The 17,428-nt window shown below is 50.3% G+C and overlaps 2 protein-coding genes across 5 annotated transcripts; one reads left to right on the plus strand and one right to left on the minus strand.

The window, feature by feature from the left end:
* Window positions 1-60: 60 nt before the first annotated feature.
* SMYD4 (SET and MYND domain containing 4) lies at window positions 61-7,506 on the plus strand. Of its 3 annotated transcripts, none has more exons than XM_019545859.1 (10): window positions 61-211; window positions 295-439; window positions 515-604; window positions 728-1,892; window positions 2,450-2,632; window positions 2,923-3,092; window positions 4,095-4,227; window positions 4,683-4,799; window positions 6,299-6,422; window positions 7,065-7,506. In XM_019545859.1, exons 1-10 carry the CDS (start codon window positions 90-92, stop codon window positions 7,222-7,224), a joined length of 2,409 nt encoding a protein of 802 aa, XP_019401404.1. In that variant the 5' UTR covers window positions 61-89; the 3' UTR covers window positions 7,225-7,506. The 3 variants fall into 3 exon arrangements, 2 of the variants coding, with proteins under 2 accessions (XP_019401404.1, XP_019401403.1); XR_002103013.1 differs by lacking the exons at window positions 61-211; window positions 7,065-7,506 and adding exons at window positions 4,980-5,079; window positions 6,025-6,137 and having other exon boundaries at window positions 224-439; window positions 6,299-6,388; XM_019545858.1 differs by lacking the exons at window positions 61-211; window positions 7,065-7,506 and adding an exon at window positions 4,980-5,079 and having other exon boundaries at window positions 224-439; window positions 6,025-6,392.
* Window positions 7,507-7,912: 406 nt separating this feature from the next.
* Window positions 7,913-15,234, minus strand: SERPINF1 (serpin family F member 1). Of its 2 annotated transcripts, none has more exons than XM_019545864.1 (8): window positions 15,121-15,234; window positions 12,513-12,598; window positions 11,871-12,072; window positions 11,630-11,785; window positions 10,592-10,795; window positions 9,514-9,656; window positions 8,674-8,884; window positions 7,913-8,295 (listed from the first exon to the last, which is right to left on the minus strand). In XM_019545864.1, the coding sequence occupies exons 2-8, from the start codon at window positions 12,588-12,590 to the stop codon at window positions 8,036-8,038; spliced, it is 1,254 nt and encodes a 417-aa protein (XP_019401409.1). In that variant the 5' UTR covers window positions 12,591-12,598; window positions 15,121-15,234; the 3' UTR covers window positions 7,913-8,035. The 2 variants fall into 2 exon arrangements, with proteins under 2 accessions (XP_019401409.1, XP_019401408.1); XM_019545863.1 differs by having other exon boundaries at window positions 15,081-15,183.
* Between the last annotated feature and the right edge of the window lie 2,194 nt (window positions 15,235-17,428).

A 17,428-nucleotide genomic window follows, 5' to 3' on the forward strand; every position in this document is an offset into this window, starting at 1 on the left:
TTGGCTGAGGTGCCGGAAGCGCCGGTGCCGTAGGACGGAAGTGCTGGGCTGTTATTGGTTGGGGCGTGGTCAAGTGGCCGTTGGGGGACATGGGGTTGCCTGCGGAGCCGTGGCGGGTGCAGGTGGCGCGGCGCTGGGCGGCCCTGGAGCCGGCGCAGCGGGCGCAGGTCTCGGGCGCGGGCCCGCTACGGTGCTGCTGGCGGCTGCTGAGGTGGGCGGTGGGCCGGGGGCGGCGGCGATGGCGCGGCCCTTCCCTTTCCCTCCCCTCCCCTCCTCTGATGCGCTGTCTCGCAGGCCCGAGGACGAGGCGTTGCTGCGGGCGCTATGTGGGCGGCGGGGTGCGGGCAAGGAGGCGGCGGCTGCTTCCTTCTACCGCCAGGCCGGCAACGCACGGTTCCGCCGGGGCGACTTCGCGGCCGCCGCCGCGCTCTATTCCAAGGTAGGCCGCGCCACACCCACCCCCACCCCCAGGCCCTGTCCGGCCCGGCCCTGACTGCCGTCCCGCTGCCCGCAGGCCGTATCGCACGCAGCGCCCGGCAGCCCCGAGTTGCCCCTGTGCTTCGCCAACCGCTCAGCCGCGCTCTTCCGTCTGCAGCGCCTGCAGGTGAGTCGTGCGCCCCGGCCTGGCCACCACGTGCCGGGTGTGTGGGTAGTCTTCAGCTGTGCGGGCAGGGGTGGATGGTTGGATATTCCTTCCCTACTTTAAAGGCCTTGTTTTCTGCCCCAGGTTTGCTTGGAAGACATCGAGAGGGCTCTCGCCCAAGGCTACCCTGCCAGGCTGCAACCTAAGGTCCTGCTCCGGAAAGCGGAGTGCCTGCTGCTGCTGGGGCGGTCAGGGGACGCGGCGGAGGCCCTTGGTGTGGTGGAGAGTCAGGTCGCTGGGGACAAGGGTCTGATGGGTGCTGCATGCCACACCCTGCTGAGCCAGATTGAGCAGCTCCGAGCGCAAGCCCATGAGCAGGAGAGCGACCCGGCGCCAGTGTCTGTGGCACTTGACAAGGCCTGGGAAGGCCGGGTGTCCCTGGAACAGAATAGCCACCTCCCAGGTGCATCTTTGTCCGTGAGGTTGAGCTTTGATGCTTCCAGGGGACGTCACCTGGTGGCTGCCCAGGATATCCTGCCGGGGGAGAGCCTGTTGAACGAGGAGGCCTTTGTAAGCGTGCTTAACCCGGGGGAGCAAGTGCTGCCACCGGACAGTGTTGAAACCACATGGGATACCAGCATCACTAATGAGGACCTTTACTGTCACCACTGCTTAAAGCAGCTCTTGGCCTCTGTGCCCTGCAGAGGCTGTAGCTATGCGAAGTACTGCAGCCAGGAGTGTGCACAGCTGGCATGGGAGCGCTACCACAGGGTAGAGTGCTCCCTGGGGGCACTGCTGCTCACACTGGGGGTCTTCTGCCATGTTGCCCTAAGGACAGTTCTAGTGGCTGGATTTGCAGAGGTTAGCAGGTTGGTGAAGCAGGCTTATGGAAATGACCAGGAATTTCACACCGCTGAGACTGGCAGGAAATATGCTGATGAGACGCCAAACTCCAGATCTGGTACTGAGGGACCGTGTGAGAAAGGGGAGTCCCCGATTCCTGGTTGTGATGGCCGTGGGCAGTACCAGAGTTCTTACCAAGCTGTCTTCCATCTTGTACCGCATGCTGAAAAGCACAGCCCTGAGCACAAATTTCTTTGCTGCCTGAGCGTAGTAGCACTGTGCAAGAAACTGCAAGAAGCTGATCTGGAGGCCACCTTCCTTGGGCAGGACTCACCTGAGAGCCAGCACAAGGGGAAAGTGTGTGAGACGGTGTCCGCTGAGCTGGAGATTCTGGGAGAGGCCATGCTGAGGCATATGTTACAGCTACAGTGTAATGCACAAGCTGTGACTGGAATCCAGGAGTCAGGTTGGTGAGAAGCCTTAGGTTCTTTTCCCCTCCTGTCTTCGTTAGACTGTCCTGTGGGAGGAATGCACCTCCTTTAAAGAGTTCCCATTACCCTTGGCTAAGCGTCCCATTTCCTTAAAGCGCTGCAATCACTTTCACAGGGAAACATCTGTTTCACATCTCTAGGCCTAGCACAATATAGGGCTTGGAGACTGCTCCTTGCCTGCATGTGGAGGCTAAACATATGCTTCTCTAAAAATAAATAAATGTATGTTTTAATTCATGGCCAGTAACAAGCAAAACAAGATGTTTACAACTGTGTCCAGAAGGATGGAGTTTAGGAAATCTCTGATTCATCTTTGAATTTAAATAGGGAGCTGATTGTTGAAGATAAATGCTGTGTTGTTGGACTGTGAGGGTGGGAATTGCCAAATTTAGTTGAACAATTTTTTTGTTATATTAGGTCTTCTTTACTATCAACTCTTTAAGACTAAGTGTAGTAACTGGCATAAAAGCACTGTAGGTTTGCTTTGTTGCATTTCCTGATCTGTTGCCGCCTTTTGTGTTTGTGTACCTAGGGTCTGGAGGTGGTACTGTAGTAAACAGGGAGCAAGTACGTCTGGCCACAGCTTTCTTTCCTGTGCTCAGCCTTCTTAACCATTCCTGCAACCCCAGCACTAGTGTGATGTTCAGTGGGACAGCTGTCACAGTCAGAGCTTCGCAGCCAATTCCAAGAGGGCAGGAGATTTTCCATTGCTATGGTATGTTATGGTCTCGCTTTTTCTGTACTACTTTCCTGGAATAATATGTAGAGTACATGAGTCGCCTTTCAACTATGACTTCCTTCCAGGATCCCAGTTCTAAATGATATTTATACACATGCACGCATGTAAGCACACACATCCCCCTCTCTTTCCCTCCTTCCCCACCTTATGGTCAGTGTATTTTATTTCTCTCATATTTTGACAAAGGTGGGGGTGGTTTTAGCTGGTAGTCGGGTACCTAGCTTCATGGTTTACATAATGCACTCTACTTTTATTTTCTTTTGCAGGGCCTCACAGATGCAGAATGGGGGCTGCTGAGAGACGGCAGCGACTTCTTTCTCAGTATTTCTTTGTGTGTCAATGCCAGGCCTGCCAAGAGGAGTTAGGGTCTGATATCACCTGCATACCATCCACAACAGACGCATTCTGCTGTCCCCACTGCCAAGCTTCAATGCAGGTAACTGTTCCAGAATGAAAACTTATGCAACTCTTTAAGTTTTGTTGCATCCTGATTTGCAAAATAACAGTGGAAAGTGGGAGTCTGAGTCTAGGACTTATGCTTCTGTGGCCTGTAGTGGTGCCGAATTTGAGGAAGTTCTCATTGTTCTCAAAGAAACCCCTCTGAAAGATTCTGGCTCGGACTCTTCCAGAATTTCCTGGGGGCATGTTTGCCAAGATCCTTGAGATGTTCCCAGGGTCTAGAACTAAGAAGAGGGTATTCACACAGAGACTGTCTAAGTTAGGTATAGCATATTCTGTGCAAAGGTGACTTAAAAAATAAGGTGGAGCTGTTGAGTCAGGCAGGAATAAGCACTGCAGGGTTGTATTATCTGGAGATTAGGTGGGTGTCTAACATCTCACTTTGCCTTGATCAGAATTGACTCAGTCTGGAAGCCTTGGTGGGACTGTGCCTACAGCTTCCTCTCTGTTGTCTGGGGAATGTGACACTTCAAAGGGACAGGTGCTTTTGTTTTAATGTGCAGCTGGGAAGCAGCAGTGCAATGGCCTTGTGAAGCAATTCAGGGGTGCAGAGGTAGAAAACTTAAAATTGCAGCATAGTCCACCTTCAGTGCACAGCCTCCAGACTGGAAAAGGCAATGTGCTTACCCAGCGGATACACTTAGCAAAATATAATATAAACAGTGCTCTTGAAGTACTGAGTGCTGGTAGTGGTCTGATGTTAGCTGCCATGAAACTTTTGTTCCCTTCACTGGCTCCCCTTGTTGTTGAGACTACTAAGTTTCAGGATGGCATTTCTAAGCCCTCGGATGGCAAGCACGCCATCAGCTTCAAAGCTTCTAATAACAGCCTTTTTAGGTCTGCTAAGTGGTTCATATATGTACCTAACACTTGTTACAATGTAAGCAGTAGGCAACAGATCACTGCTGACTATAGTGCAACTGAGTGAATTCTGCTTATCCTCTGTGTGTGTGCAGAAGTGACTGACTGACTTCCACAGGGGGAAGACCTGCTCCAATGTTCCACTGAAGCCTGTGCATTTGCTGTCAGCAGGGATCGTCTCTCGGGGCGGTTACGGGACCTTCAGGGGCGAGTCGGGAGAGCATTGGAACTGCTCAAAGACAACAAGCTCGGTAGGAGTGGGCCCATCTGCCTTTGCTCATAATGAGCTGACCGGGGTCCAGAGTACGGATCCCAGCCATCAGATGGCAGTGTTGCCTGCACAGTTGGGTATTCCTGATAGGAAGCCAGAGCCTGCGGGTGGGGTAGAGGCTGTGCAAGTACTAGACTGTGAACAGTCTGATCTGTGGCAGGCTAAATGACCCATCTGGTACAGCAAGAGAGCCTGAGGAACTGTTTAAAGGTCAGGATCCCAGACCCTATTTTTCTTCTGGGTCCTAGCCCTGGTGACTTTGCATTAGGATAAAAGGCCTCCATGTCGATTGAAACAGAACTCTTACCTAATTCTGCAAGCCCAGCGTACAAAGTCAAGCCTGGAGGTGAGGGGGAGAGTGTGGCTAGCTATGAGCTAGCACCTAGGATGGATTTGTATCTCTTATTAAAGTGCTTGTATATATTGAATTTACAGAGCAAGCTGTAGAGCTGCTGCTGATGTGCCTGATGGATGCCGAGCACTTCCTGTCCCCAAAGCATATGCTGATGGGAGAAATTGAGGATCATCTGGCTCGGGGTTATGCCAGCCTTGGTACAGTGCCCTTCTCATCTACAGTCTTGTGCAGGGTTGTGTGTGTGAGTGCACATGAACTCACATGCGCTTGGGCAGCTTGTGCATTTTGATATGATGGGGAGACGGTTCCCTGATTAGTCTATTTACTTTTCTTTCCTCCTGTCTCTTACTCTTATTATATTTTGCAAATCTTGACAGCTCAATTTCCAGCAGCTGGAGACTGGCTCTGTGACTTTGAGCATCTCTGTTTCCCCCTCCTGTACAAGGAAGACGAGAACCCTTCTTCACATGTTTCGTAGTTGGTCGGGTCGGAAGGGACCTGAGCAGATCATCTAGTCCAACCCCCTGCCATGGCAGGAAAGAGTACTGGGGTCAAACGACCCCAGCAAGGTGTTCATCTAGCCTCCTCTTAAACACCCCCAGGGTAGGAGCCAGCACCACACTTCTCTTAGAAGTTGGTTCCAGATCCTGGTTGCCCTGACAGTGAAGTAGCACCTCGTGAGGTCTAATCTGAATTTACCCTCTGCCAGCTTGTGACCGTTATTTCTAGTCACTCCTGACAGTGCTCGGGGGAGCAGGGACTCCCCCAATGCCTGCTGGTCCCCCTGACCGGTTCGTAAACGGCCATCGGATCCCCCCTCAGCCTTCTCTTGTGGAGGCTGAACAGGTTCAGGTCCCGTAGCCTCTCCTCGTAGGGCCTGCCCTGCTGCCCCCGATCATGGAGAGGGTCCAGAGGAGGCCACTCGCATGTTGTCCACATCCCTCCTGAAGTGCGGCGCCCAGAACTGGACGCAGTACTCCAGCTGTGGCCTGACCAGAGTCATATAAAGCGGGAGGATCACCTCCTTGGACCTGCTCGAGATGCATCTGTAGATGCATGACAAGGAACAGTTGGCCTTCCTGACAGCTTTCCCATGCTATCGGCCCACGTTCATGTTGGCATCAATGATGACTCCAAGATCCTTCTCTGCCTCTGCACTGACGAGAAGGGAGTTCCCCAGCCTGTAGGTATGCTGCTGGTTCTTCCTCCCATGTGCAGTACCTTGCGCTTGTCAGTGTTGAAACCCATCCTATTCTCATCCACCCACCCCTGTAAACTGTCTAGGTCTGATTGCAGCCTATTCCTCCCTTCCAGCGTGCCCACTTCCCCCCACATCTTAGTGTCATCTGCGAATTTGAACAGGGGGCTTTTTACCCCCTCGTCCAAGTCACTGATGAAGATATTGAACAGTGCAGGCCCAAGGACTGCAAATGGGAGAGGAACACTGGAAAAACCCTGGTTATACCCTGTTCACTCCCTTTCAGTATCAGCTCTGCCACTGTGTGACACAGGAGATTGGGAAAGATGGACTTATGGTCTGACCTAGTAAACGGAAGTTTTTATGTTCCCTGGGAGGTGGAGGGAAGGGGGACATGATCCTATGGGGCCTAGCTGCTAAAGGTTTGTAAAGTCCTTTTGAGTGTCTTTGGTAGGCGCTCTAGAAAGGGAGCTACGGTGATCCTTTTTTTCGTGACAGGGAACTGGCAGGAAGCAGCCAGACACCTACGGAGCAGTATTCGGGTTGTGGAAGCATGTCATGGTTCATCCAGTGTGGAAATGGGTCACGAGCTCTTTAAGCTGGCACAGATCCTTTTCAATGGGTGAGAGCCCAATTTCCCATCCGTTCCTTGCGCTAGTTCACGTGCTTTATGTTTCTGAAATGGTGATGGGTCATGCAATCCTTGCCATGCGTATCTGAAATAGTGATGGGTCACGCAGTCCTTGACAGGGTTGGCTCGGTTGCAGGCTGCCTTCCAGGACTCTGAGAATCTGGCAGAGGAGGAACAGTTGTCCCTGACTCAATCAAATGCAAGCTGCCTTCAGTGGGCTGCTGGGGTCCATCACCACCAAATATTTTTGGCTCCCTTCAGGCTTCTTTTGTTCCCTTTGCTGTTGCAGCTGACACCCTTTTAAAGTGGTAGCACCACAGTTTATTTCCCTCTTATCATTCTCTTATTACCCAAGCAGCATTTCCTTGATTTTCCTGGCAGAGCCCCTCCCAACAGTTGACCTGACTGGACAGTCTCCCACCCTAACTGAGCACAGGTCACTTACCTGGCTTTGAAAGGGTGAGACTGGGTCTGTCCCCTACAAGCAGGCAAGTTAGTTGTTTGTCCTAGAGAACGTGAAGAAGAGTCTGATCTGGACTTCACCATTCCCCCCCCACCTCATCCTTAGGTCAAGGAGATTGAGTGAATGGTTTAATTGAGTATATCATGCTCTCCTTCCTTCTCCATATTCAGGTTTGCAGTGTCAGAAGCTCTGAGCACAATTCAAAGAGCAGAGGAGGTTTTATCTGTGCACTGTGGCTCTGGGAGTGCCCAGGTCCAGGAACTGAAAGAGATGAAAGCCTGTTTGCTGGAGCTGCCCAGAAACCTCCTTCCCAGGACTGAAAATCCATAATGAGGGGAGCTGCAGTACTGAGCTCTCACCAGGGAACTGAGTTCTATGTGGTAAGGCGACCATGCAGCACCACCTGGGGACATGGAGCCTGGCTACAGGCTGGATGAATGCTGAATTGCACTCAAGTGAGAGCCAGAGTGAATGAAGTTGAACAGTGCTGAAATGGGAAAGGGTCTCCATGCGGCATTGGTGGAAGGGATGTCTTGGATGCTGCTGTATAATTTCCCAATGTTCTCTTGAGGCAAACGCTTGAGATCCCATTATACAACTTCCTGAAGTTGATTCTTCCCTGTGGGTTGAATGTTATCCCCTGCCAAGATGCCCTATTACGTGTTTTCAGCCGCAGCAACACCACCTGCTGCTTGGCACGTTCATTCCCAAAAACGTGATTCACTGTGGGCTGAAGTGAGGGAGGCAGCGTGTTGGGAAATGCCACCTTAAATGCCACAAGAATTGGGGTCAAAACTGTGGGGCTTACTAGGGGGGGAGGGGGGAGACGTGCTGGAGGAACTAAGTACGAGGACTGGAGTTACGCTATAAGATGATGCAGGGGGAATCCAGTATGTACTGCACCACAGCTCAAAGCACAGGACACACGTTTACGTAACACTCTGGGGAACATGGCTGTGAGGGGCCCAATACAAACGAGATCAAGCTTGCCCTTTAAGGAAAGACTGGCACTCTGGGATCAATGCCAGAAGCTTTTATTGCAGCATGTAGGCATTCAATTTGCAAGTTTGGCCCCTGCAGCAGAGCGAGGAGCCAGCTTTCTTTCTAGTTACCACCTTCCTGCAGGCTACTGTCAGAGGAGCTAAATGTTCCGGGGGTCCAGGATTTTGCCAATAAAGAATAGGGTTCCTGTGGCGTCATCTCGCAACACAAGTAGGAAGGGTCTGTTCAGATGGTAGTCGAGGGGGAAGGTCAGGCGAGCAGCATTCACTCCAGGGTTTGGCGTAGAATTTGCACCATCTTCACTCAGTTCCAGAACCGTCTTGTGATGCACGTGAGAGAGCTTAATGGGTTTAGCAGACATCTTGCTAAAGTCAGGTGATATAAAGAGCTGCTGCAGCCCTGTAAGGAAGGAGAGAAGGGTCCATTAGCTGAAAGACTGCACTTTGTGGGAGAGGAGGTACAGTGCTTCAGTAAGGGGAAGATAGGGCCCCAGGTGGAGCTTTTGGAGGGAAAGGGAAATGGAAATGGTCCTTGCCTAGCTGAGAGGCAAGGGCCCCATGCACTTATTGAAGAAGTTGTATAAAGGCAGAAGAGGGAAGGAACTATTGGGAAGGGGAGGCTCTGTGCATGCAGGAGCTCAAAAGTGCTGGTGCAGTCTGTGTGCACAGCAACAGGCCTAACTGGTAACCAGTTGCTCCTTGTTCTCACTGAGCAGAAGCAGAGCTGCCCACTGCTCTGAGCCCCAGTTGCCTGCAGAGGGCAATGTTGTGTACGCACTCATTTCCTGCAGCGTGCTTCCCAGCGATTCCTCAAAGCTCAGCTTCAGCTTGGGCACACTTAGCACAGCATGGACAGTCTTCAGCTCCTTGTCTATGTCATGGACAAATTCAGAGGAGAGGCTTTCCTCAATCAGGGTGAGGTTCTGCGTCACCTTCAGTGGCAGGAAGAACATGGCACTAACGCCCCCCGTCAGTGGCAGCTGAGCAATCTGGAAGAGCAGTTATAAAAGGCTCGGAGTTATGTCTGTGCTTGGCAGTAGAACTTCCCCAGTGCCAAGCTGCAAGCTCTGTACCTTATCTGGCTGCCCAGCTACTCCACACACATCTGCCTCCTGCCCTGCTTACCTGTTGCATAATAGGGTCCACCACATGCTCTGCAGTTCAAGCTTTTGCCTCTACCCTGAATCTCTCTGTGTGCCCTGACAGGGGACAGTGCTATTCCATAGTAAGTGAGAGGCTGTCTGCTGGAAGCCCTTCTCTTGAGTACCATGCATGGCATAGCATGAGCACAGTGGATGCTTTTCCACTTTCTAGAAGCAGTACTGAGTCTAGAAGCCTTGTGAGGAGCCAGCCAGCCCTACCCTGCTCTCCTTGTGTAGTCTGTGTACAGCTGAGCTGCTTATCACATGGTCACTGCAGATGGGGAGCTCTTGGAGCAAATGAAAGGCTGCTTGCTCTAGTTTAAAACCAGGGTCACAAGCATAGCAGTTATGGAGAGTCTGGTGGGAGGGACAGAGCTCTGACTCGCTAGAAGGGGCTGGGCATTGAGGGAAGATGCATCTTTCCTTAGACCTTCTACCCACATTAGCACTGGAGCTGCTTTCAGTCTTTGTCTGACCTTGCAGTTGAGTTCTGAGTCGAAGCCGTATCGCAGTATGGCCTTGGGGTCTGACATCATGGGCACCTTCACGGTTCTGTCTTCTTCCAGGTAGAAATCCTGCAGGGTAGTCTTGCTGGGGTCAAATTTAGCTGCCCAGTGCCCTAGTTTTAAAAATAAGCCAGAGAAGTTTGGAAATAAAGTAAATGAACGGGGGCTATTGCATATGCAGCTAATAGGAATGGTTCAGTGCTTCATGCATAAAAGGACTCCTGCTTCCAAGGCTCTGCTTTAGAAACTGGAGCATGATGGAGGCTATCAATAGCCAATTCCAGTCACGGGCTGTCTCAGCTTGGGCTTGTTGTGGCCAATTGTTCCCTTCCCTCCCATCTGAGCTTTGGCCAGATTGAAAGCAAGAAATCAGCCAACATGGGTGGAGGGGCAGCTGGGGTGAGCAGATGTTTGACTTGCGTAATTACAAAACTATTTTAAGTAGTATCAATTATTCATGCACAGAGAGAGTGTCTCTCCACACCCTTCATGTGTTTCTTGTTGTCTTGGACTGTCAGTTGGAACAAGGACTGCCTACCTCTCCTGGGGAGTTGCTCAGTTCAGCTTGGAACTGAACAAGGCCTCTGGACTCTGATTTTGTGAGCTACAAATCTGATTCCTTATCTGTACCATGCCAGGCAAAATTTTTACAGCTGTCACCTCCCTGTCTGAGCTTTCTTTAGGTGAGAAGTTTGATTTAGGTGGTCTACAAGGTGCAAATCTACCCTGCGTTTTGCATGACTTCAGATGTACACAGCTGACTACCTCTCTTTATCTGCAGCAGCTATGCTGACAAGCTTTCATTTTCCTCCTTTTCTGGTCCCTTGTAAGTGGGTCAGACTATTTCCTGAGAACAGGAATGCCTTCCCTGAAAAATCTCTTCCTGTGTTCATCCAGCATGTGTCCCTTCTGCTTTGTGGAATTGTGTTCTGAGACATTTTCTGTTGCTCTGTCTTTCTGGCTATTTGGTGTGCTGTCCAGCACGAGACCCTTCCCTGTACTGGCATGCACTAAAGAAACCCTTTAATGCCATGCAGTAAAATCTTGCCTTTGAAATAAGCTGCTCCAGCAAGGAAGATGCTGACGTCTGTGGGCATGTTCTTCAGGAACCTTAAAATCTTCCCTTTGGTCTGCTGCCTTACCCAGTTGTTGAGCTCTTGGAGGTCTGCCTGGGGGTTGCCAGTCAGGATCTTGAGTCGTATTCTGTAGGCCTTCTCCAGCTGGCTTGGGAACCCAACCTTCATCCGTAGCTCTGAGGGGCAGAATAATTATTACAGCAGCTCCTTCCTCTATCGGAGAGTAGCCCATTGGCAATAGGGTGCAGCAAGCATCCCTCCTGAAATGAGTGCAGATCTGTGAGCCCTGGTCTGTGTGCTTTTTTGCCACAAATGTACAAGCATTTGCAGAGCTGGACTGAGGCTGCATGAGAGAGGTCCACTCCTTTCAGCCATGTCCTGTGGTGCTGTGCAGCAAAGCCCTCAACTAACTAGTAAAGATGTGGGATAGGAACAGAGAGCCTGCCACACAGCAGTATCTATCTTTAGCCCTCCCCACAGGCTTAAGTGTACTAAGAAGCTCAGATCCTTGGAACTGCCAAACTAATTGGGGGCAGAGGGGTTAGTGCAATCTTCAAAATGGCATTTCAGCTGGCTCCATAACTCCTATGTGACTGACCAGACCTTAGTCAAGAGGACCATTAGCCTAAAACAAGGGGTATAATTGCATTGTCTGAGCAAAAATAGTTCTTGGGATGGGTAGGAGCATCTGCTGTGAGCTGAAGCAACCCAGTAGAATTGCCACAGCAAGTTCTTCCCAGGATCTTTGGGCTGCATCTCCCAGATACCCTGGTGTTAATGCATGCTTTCCAAAAACAGATCTAGGGAGTCATCCTGCCGTTGGAAGGTACAGTGCAATGATTACTGGCCAGAAGCAACCATTGGTATTGTGCTCAGCTCCATGGCATAGCCAGTGTCATCAGTGCTTGCTAACATTACCTTGACACTGTTCATCTGCCTGTTGCTTAGAGACACAGGCAAGGTTAAATCTGGCAGGCAAATTTTACGGAAAGGTGAAGAGGGGATTTTACTTCTCTCCAGGATAATGCGGAAGACACTTCTGAAGCCCTTCTCTGGAGCAGAGATGCTTGTCAGCAGTTCCTTGTAGGTGTTGTGGACTTCAGCCTTGTTAAGCAGGTCATAGTAGAGAGTGCGAGAAATCAGGTCTTCTGTCCGCTGCCCAGCACCTACCGACCACAGGCAAAACAGCATGAGGCCCTTCCAATTGAACAGCTTGTAAAAGGAGGAGCGGCACCAGGATCAGGAACTTACCAAGGGAGAGACCAGAAAGTGCTGTAGCCACGCTGAATGGGGACAGCAGTACATTGGCAGTAGCAGTTTTGCCAGATTGCTGGCGATACAAGTCATAACCAAAGTTGGAGACTGCAGCTGCCAGTTTGTTCACTGGGGTCTTGTAGAAGGGATCTTCCTCTTCAGCTTCCCCTGTGTTGCCCTCATCAGGAGTTGCTGAGTCCTGGCAGAGGCAAGAAGCCTTTGTTTAGAGTTGCAGCTCAACAGGGTAGTCAAAGGGCTGATTTGCCCTTGAAGTTCTCTGTGGATGTTCTTCTGTCAGCTAGGGCAGTATTGGCCTCATCTGACTGATGACAGGTGATGGGGGGTACTTTGCTTTGGGGATGTGACAGGAAGTTTTAGGCAGAGCTTGAAATAAACCCAACAGCAATCGTGTTCATCCCTCTTCTCCCTCCCCCTTTTGTTAACTGCAGGAGAGTCCACTGTGTCTTTGTCCTAGGCAGAGCAGGAATTCTTGTCCCACTTTACTGCTAAATATAGTCCAAGGTTGCACCTGGCAGAGCTAGAGGCTGGCACTTAATGTTCCTATTAAGAGTTTTAATTTGGAAACTTGCATGCTCCCAGTGTCTCCCATAGCTCTGTGCTATTGTGTGTTCTACTCACCTGCTCGTTGGCGGAGTTCTGGGGACTGCCAGGGGAGGCCAAGAGGCCCAGGAGCAGGAAAACCAGTAGAGTCTGCATGCTAGAACCTAGAAGGAGAGCACGACAAGCACTTTAGCACCACTCATTCTGCCTAATAATTTGCCCCACCCAGCTCTGTCACCACTCTCTGCTGCGCCTAGGAAGGCTTATGCAAGGGGCCTGAAGCATTCACCTGATTAGCTGGGTTTTCTTTTCCTGTGTAGCCAAAGAGCCTCATCCTTTGCCTTCTTCAGCTAGGTCACCCACACCTGCTTTGAGCCTCTCCTGACCCCGGTGCACATGTACATAAAGCAGGCTTATACATGTTTGTGATCCGAACCACATGAACTTGGATACCAAACTCCAAGGTCCTGCTGGGCACCAAGTCAGATCTGTATCCAGAAATTCATCTGTGTATTTTACAAGTGCAGTGCTTCAGTACTTCCAGAAACCAGCAAACAGAATCAGGATGGAGAAGAGATTCTTTAGTTCAGTTTCCTGCTTTCTCTCCACTTAGGTGTATGCTTAGATGATGGCAGAGCCTGCCTATGCACCTTACATCAAGTACCAGCATTGGAGGACCTCGGAGAGAATCTCGCTATGCAATATAGTGCATGGGGCAAAGCAGAGAAAAGGCAGGGTTTACTCAAGTTTCCTCATGGAAAGTAAGCTTCCCAGAGCTGACAGTCCTGTTCTGCAGAAATCTGATTTAACCTTTTCTCTGTCATTCCAGGCAGGCTCTGTACACTACTGTTTGGTTCAAAGGGCAGACTTTCACGGTAGGCACATGAGCATTACTGCAGAGCTATTCTGCCCTTCTGAACAGGCACCGTGGTGCCTGGGCGGAAACAGTGTTTATATAAAATCCCAGAAATTAAAGGAAGGGAGTTTATATTTAACTATGCTCTGTGATCCAAGGCAGCCAGTAAAGTAGGAGACTGCACATATGTTTCAAATTAAGTGCAGCTATAAAGCAAATATGGCTGTTGGTAGAAAGCACACTCTTAAAGCCACATGGCCACCACATCCATGACTTCAGAACAGCCTGTTCAGGCAGAACACTTCCCTCCAAGAGCGAGGCAGCTCCTCCAAACCCTTGCATCCCAAGATCTACCTCACCATGGTAGCAGTTCTCCTTGAGAGAGACATGAAGACTCAACCCTGCTCCCACCAGTGCAGAATAAACTTCAAGCTGGCCCCATGGTCTGATTTACAGATGATAGGTGTTTGTATCCATAGGCCTACCCACCTTGCCATCCTCCTCTGTCCAGCAGACTGGCATTCAGAGTGTCTAGTGCAGAAGATTGGCATCAAGTGGAGCTATACTATGATGTGATGCAGGAACTGCTTGGGAAGGGTGATGTGCTGGAGCGGAGATGGGAGGGAACCCCACATGCTGCATCTACACTAAGTAATTATACCATAGGGATCTTATAGGAGGCCTGCCCACGTGATTCAAGTGGGGAGAGAGGTGTGCTGGAGGGTGGCTGCCCCAAGCAGATTCCCCAATGCTTCATTTATGCCCAAAGTGAGAGATTTAGCTAGGGCTAGTCCTGAGAGTTGAGTTTTCCGTAGCTGCTCTTTGAGAAGGGCTCTATATGCCTTCTGCTCCCAGCTATGCCATGCTCTTGGGAGCATTAGACTGAAGATTGGATTTCCAGATTGAATCAGCTCTGCCAAGATCGTCACCAGCTTAACATTTCTCAGACTTTGCCAAGAAAATGATTTCCACTTTAAAAAGACACGACCTCTGAGCTTGAATGGGCCTGAACATCTGGATTCTATTTACATGTTTCTGAAGTGCACAGACAAAGATGCAGATAGAAAAGGGCCTCATTGGTGCAGGGCTGGGGTGGGGTGGGCTGGGTTCTAGCATGACTTGAAAATCTATAGCTGGCTTTAAAAAGCAGGGGAAAGAGCAAGAGCAAGCAGTGTGTGTTGTTGGACTTGGACTGCTGGGAAACGAGCTGAGAAGACGCTTTCAGGCTGAGTGTCATCCCTTTCCCGAATCCCTGCAGGTGCAAAACAGTCTCATTCTTCCATTTTTTGGTGCCAGCAGTTACCAGCCTTCAAAGCAGATCACACTTTGGGGTGTCCTGCACCATCCTACTCATCGGGACCCCCTTACTCTGCCTGGGACTCCCCCAGTCACCCCACCCTGCAAGTCTGACTTCTGCAGCACCTTGCAGCCACCTCATCTCGATCAGCTTTCTGCTAGATTTGGTTTCTGCTGCCAGGAAACATCTTCCCAACGGCAGTATGGGCTCTAATTGGTACCACACTCTGGCCCCTCCATGGTTGAATCTCAGACTGTTCAGGACCCTAGCAGACTTCTGTCACTCCAGTCTTCCAAGAGGAGCCCTGTGATGCCAGCTGGCCCCAGACCCTCTGTGAAGAGTTCCTCCTTCCAAAAAATTTTCACTTCCCAGACCCTCACTCCCATTTCCCAGACCCTGCAAGAGAGGCACCACCCTCCGCCCCACATTCTTGTGCCCTTTGCATCCTTCTGAATACTCCCCTTGCTTCTGGTTACAGGCAGTTGCTTCTTACCTCGGGCTCCTCTGGGCCAGTGCTGTCCTAAGTTACCAACCCTGGTGAGAGAGAAAGAGAAGTGGGGCAGTGCAGTTTATAACAGCCACATCTGCTATTTCGCTGCCTCCCAGCAGACTGCCCCAGCCCAGCCTTCAGCGAGCTTCAGGTTACAGCTTCCCAGGACTCTCTTAAAGTGGTCTGCTCTTGTTTTTGGTTTTGTGCTTGTGTCACTGGATTTTATTGGCTTTAACCCTGCCCTTTCTCCAGCTTCTGAAGCAAACGCCCCCTGTTTGCTCTGGACTGAGAACCAGCTACTCCCAGCTCTGGCACAAGTTCCCTGAATGACTTTGGGCAAGCTGTTTCCCCCTTGGTGCCTCAGATCTTCCTTCCCTATCTTGCAAGGGGTGTGAGCCTTTTTGTAAATAGCTTTGAGGTCCCTATCTGGAATGTGCTATAGCAGCAATAATAGAGCAGCAGCTTTAACTCAGCAAGAGGCTGGCAAATCAATAGCAGCATCCAGGAACTGGTTTGAAGCCATTAAGGGGCTGTATCCAGGAGTGATGAAGACAGACCTAACAAGAATAGCTTGATATGCTTAGTGAACAGGGGGCAGCCAGGACTGCCCTAAGTGTCTTACCAGCAGTTCTCTGCACAGCCCCTTGACAGGGGGGAAATGCTGCGAGGGTATTGGAGGCTGCTGTACCAGACCACATAATCTGGGGTTGCCCTGGCATTTCTCCCTGGTGGGCTGCAGACCTTATTCCTGAGGCAGTGAGAAGTATAGCATTGGCTTTTGTAAACGTGCAGTGTTCTCTACAGCCCCTCAGGTAATGGAAAGAAGAGGTGACTTAGAGAACAGGGGGCTCTGATCTGGAAAAGCAAATCAATGACTCCCCATTTCTTGTGGTTCACTGCTTCTTCCCCGGTCACGCCCAAAGGGGAGACGACCCCCTTGCTGAGCAGCGATGAGATGAGCAGCTGTGGCCTTCTGGGAAACTGTAAGTAGAGATCTGTGGAGATGACCTTGTATTTTTTGCCCGTTATGCCCACATGAGGCTGAGCAGTGTTGGTCATTAAAAAGTAAAATTCCTCTTCCCATGTCATTGTTTCGTTTTCTTCAGTATTTGCATTTGGTACCGAAATACTTCCTGTGGCAGGCCCTGGGGTAATTCTTCCTAAAGCTTAGTCTATACAAGAAAGTGGTACCAGTTCAAGTACATCTCGGTTTTAAACCAGTTCAGTTAAACCTGGATTAAGAGCTGCAAATATCCTTCTATTGGCTTAATCCAGGCTTATTTTGGCAGAGTATAAATTAATCGGGGCTTGTCTACATACAGAGTTGCGGCAGCTTAGCGAAAGGCCAAACTTTAAATAAATGTAGCTAACACCATGCAAACCACCATGTTGTCATCTGAAGGTCTCAGGCCATGCGGCTTAGGCAGTGTTTGGCTTTATATCATGGACATTCAGTATATCACTCATGAGCTTACTTTGGTGAGCAAGTTCAATGACATTTCCAGTTGTGAAGTTAGCAAGAAATATTTCTGTAATCACTGCACCCTCTGGGAAGATTGCTGCACAGAGCAGAGGCCTAGCTGTCTAACATGGAGTCAGGGGCCAACACAGTACTAAGTGGTGCAAGATCATTGACCTGAGATGAGAGGGCTTGAGCCTGGATATCATTATTACTTCCCACTCTCCTCTTGAGACCCTCAAAGCCCTGTGCAGAATCTCATGGTTTATATTGCTGTAGTCAATTGTTTGTTAACTGCATGTGGTACAATCAGAGCAGGGGGTGGTCACTGGAATAGTGTGAAGACAATGGCGGGGAGGATGCACAGGAGGAAAGCAAGAGAGTTTGGCAAAGTGAATGGGAGTAGGAAGGAAGAAAACCAAATTGCACAGGGTGTTGAGGATGAAGAAGCGCTTGCCTTCTACAGACAGTTTGCTGGAGTGCAGAGGTGTGAAAGGGAAAGAAGTGACCTTAACTTGGTCTGGAGTACAGCAAGGTGGGACTCCAGGAGGCTGGAGAGCAGGAGGGTGCTATAGCCAAGGCAGGAACTACCTTAAGCGTGGACAAGTGCCTCTAAGTGAAGGGCATAATTCAGATGAAATGTTCCCTGTGGACTGGTGCTCGACCCTAGTAATAGGTTTGGTTTCGTGTGGGTTTACTTGTTACTTACATAGTCTGGTAATTATACCCTCTTATTGAAGAGTAAAGGCCAGCACATGGGTCACAGAACTAGGAATTATTCTTAGATGTTTTCCCCCCTTAGACTTGGAGTCTGCATAAAACATGCATGGGTCTGTTGGTAATTGCAGGGTTGGGCTAGCTGCCTTTTTATGTACTCCCCTATGTCCACAGA

Source organism: Crocodylus porosus, unplaced genomic scaffold (genome assembly GCF_001723895.1).
Source record: "Crocodylus porosus isolate Cpor-Errol unplaced genomic scaffold, CroPor_comp1, whole genome shotgun sequence".
Taxonomy (NCBI): domain Eukaryota; kingdom Metazoa; phylum Chordata; order Crocodylia; family Crocodylidae; genus Crocodylus; species Crocodylus porosus.

Excerpts from the sequence above, each read along its gene's own strand:
- SMYD4 (XM_019545859.1), top strand. The coding sequence starts at position 90 with ATGGGGTTGCCTGCGGAGCCGTGGCGGGTGCAGGTGGCGCGGCGCTGG. Across the intron at positions 605-727 it reads TCCGTCTGCAGCGCCTGCAG|GTTTGCTTGGAAGACATCGA; the intron begins GTGAGTCGTGCG and ends TTTCTGCCCCAG. Across the intron at positions 6,423-7,064 it reads GCACAGATCCTTTTCAATGG|GTTTGCAGTGTCAGAAGCTC; the intron begins GTGAGAGCCCAA and ends CTCCATATTCAG.
- SERPINF1 (XM_019545864.1), bottom strand. The coding sequence starts at position 12,590 with ATGCAGACTCTACTGGTTTTCCTGCTCCTGGGCCTCTTGGCCTCCCCT. Across the intron at positions 12,073-12,512 it reads AGAACTCCGCCAACGAGCAG|GACTCAGCAACTCCTGATGA; the intron begins GTGAGTAGAACA and ends TGCCTCTGCCAG. Across the intron at positions 8,296-8,673 it reads AAGCACGCTGCAGGAAATGA|GGCTGCAGCAGCTCTTTATA; the intron begins GTGCGTACACAA and ends CCTTCCTTACAG.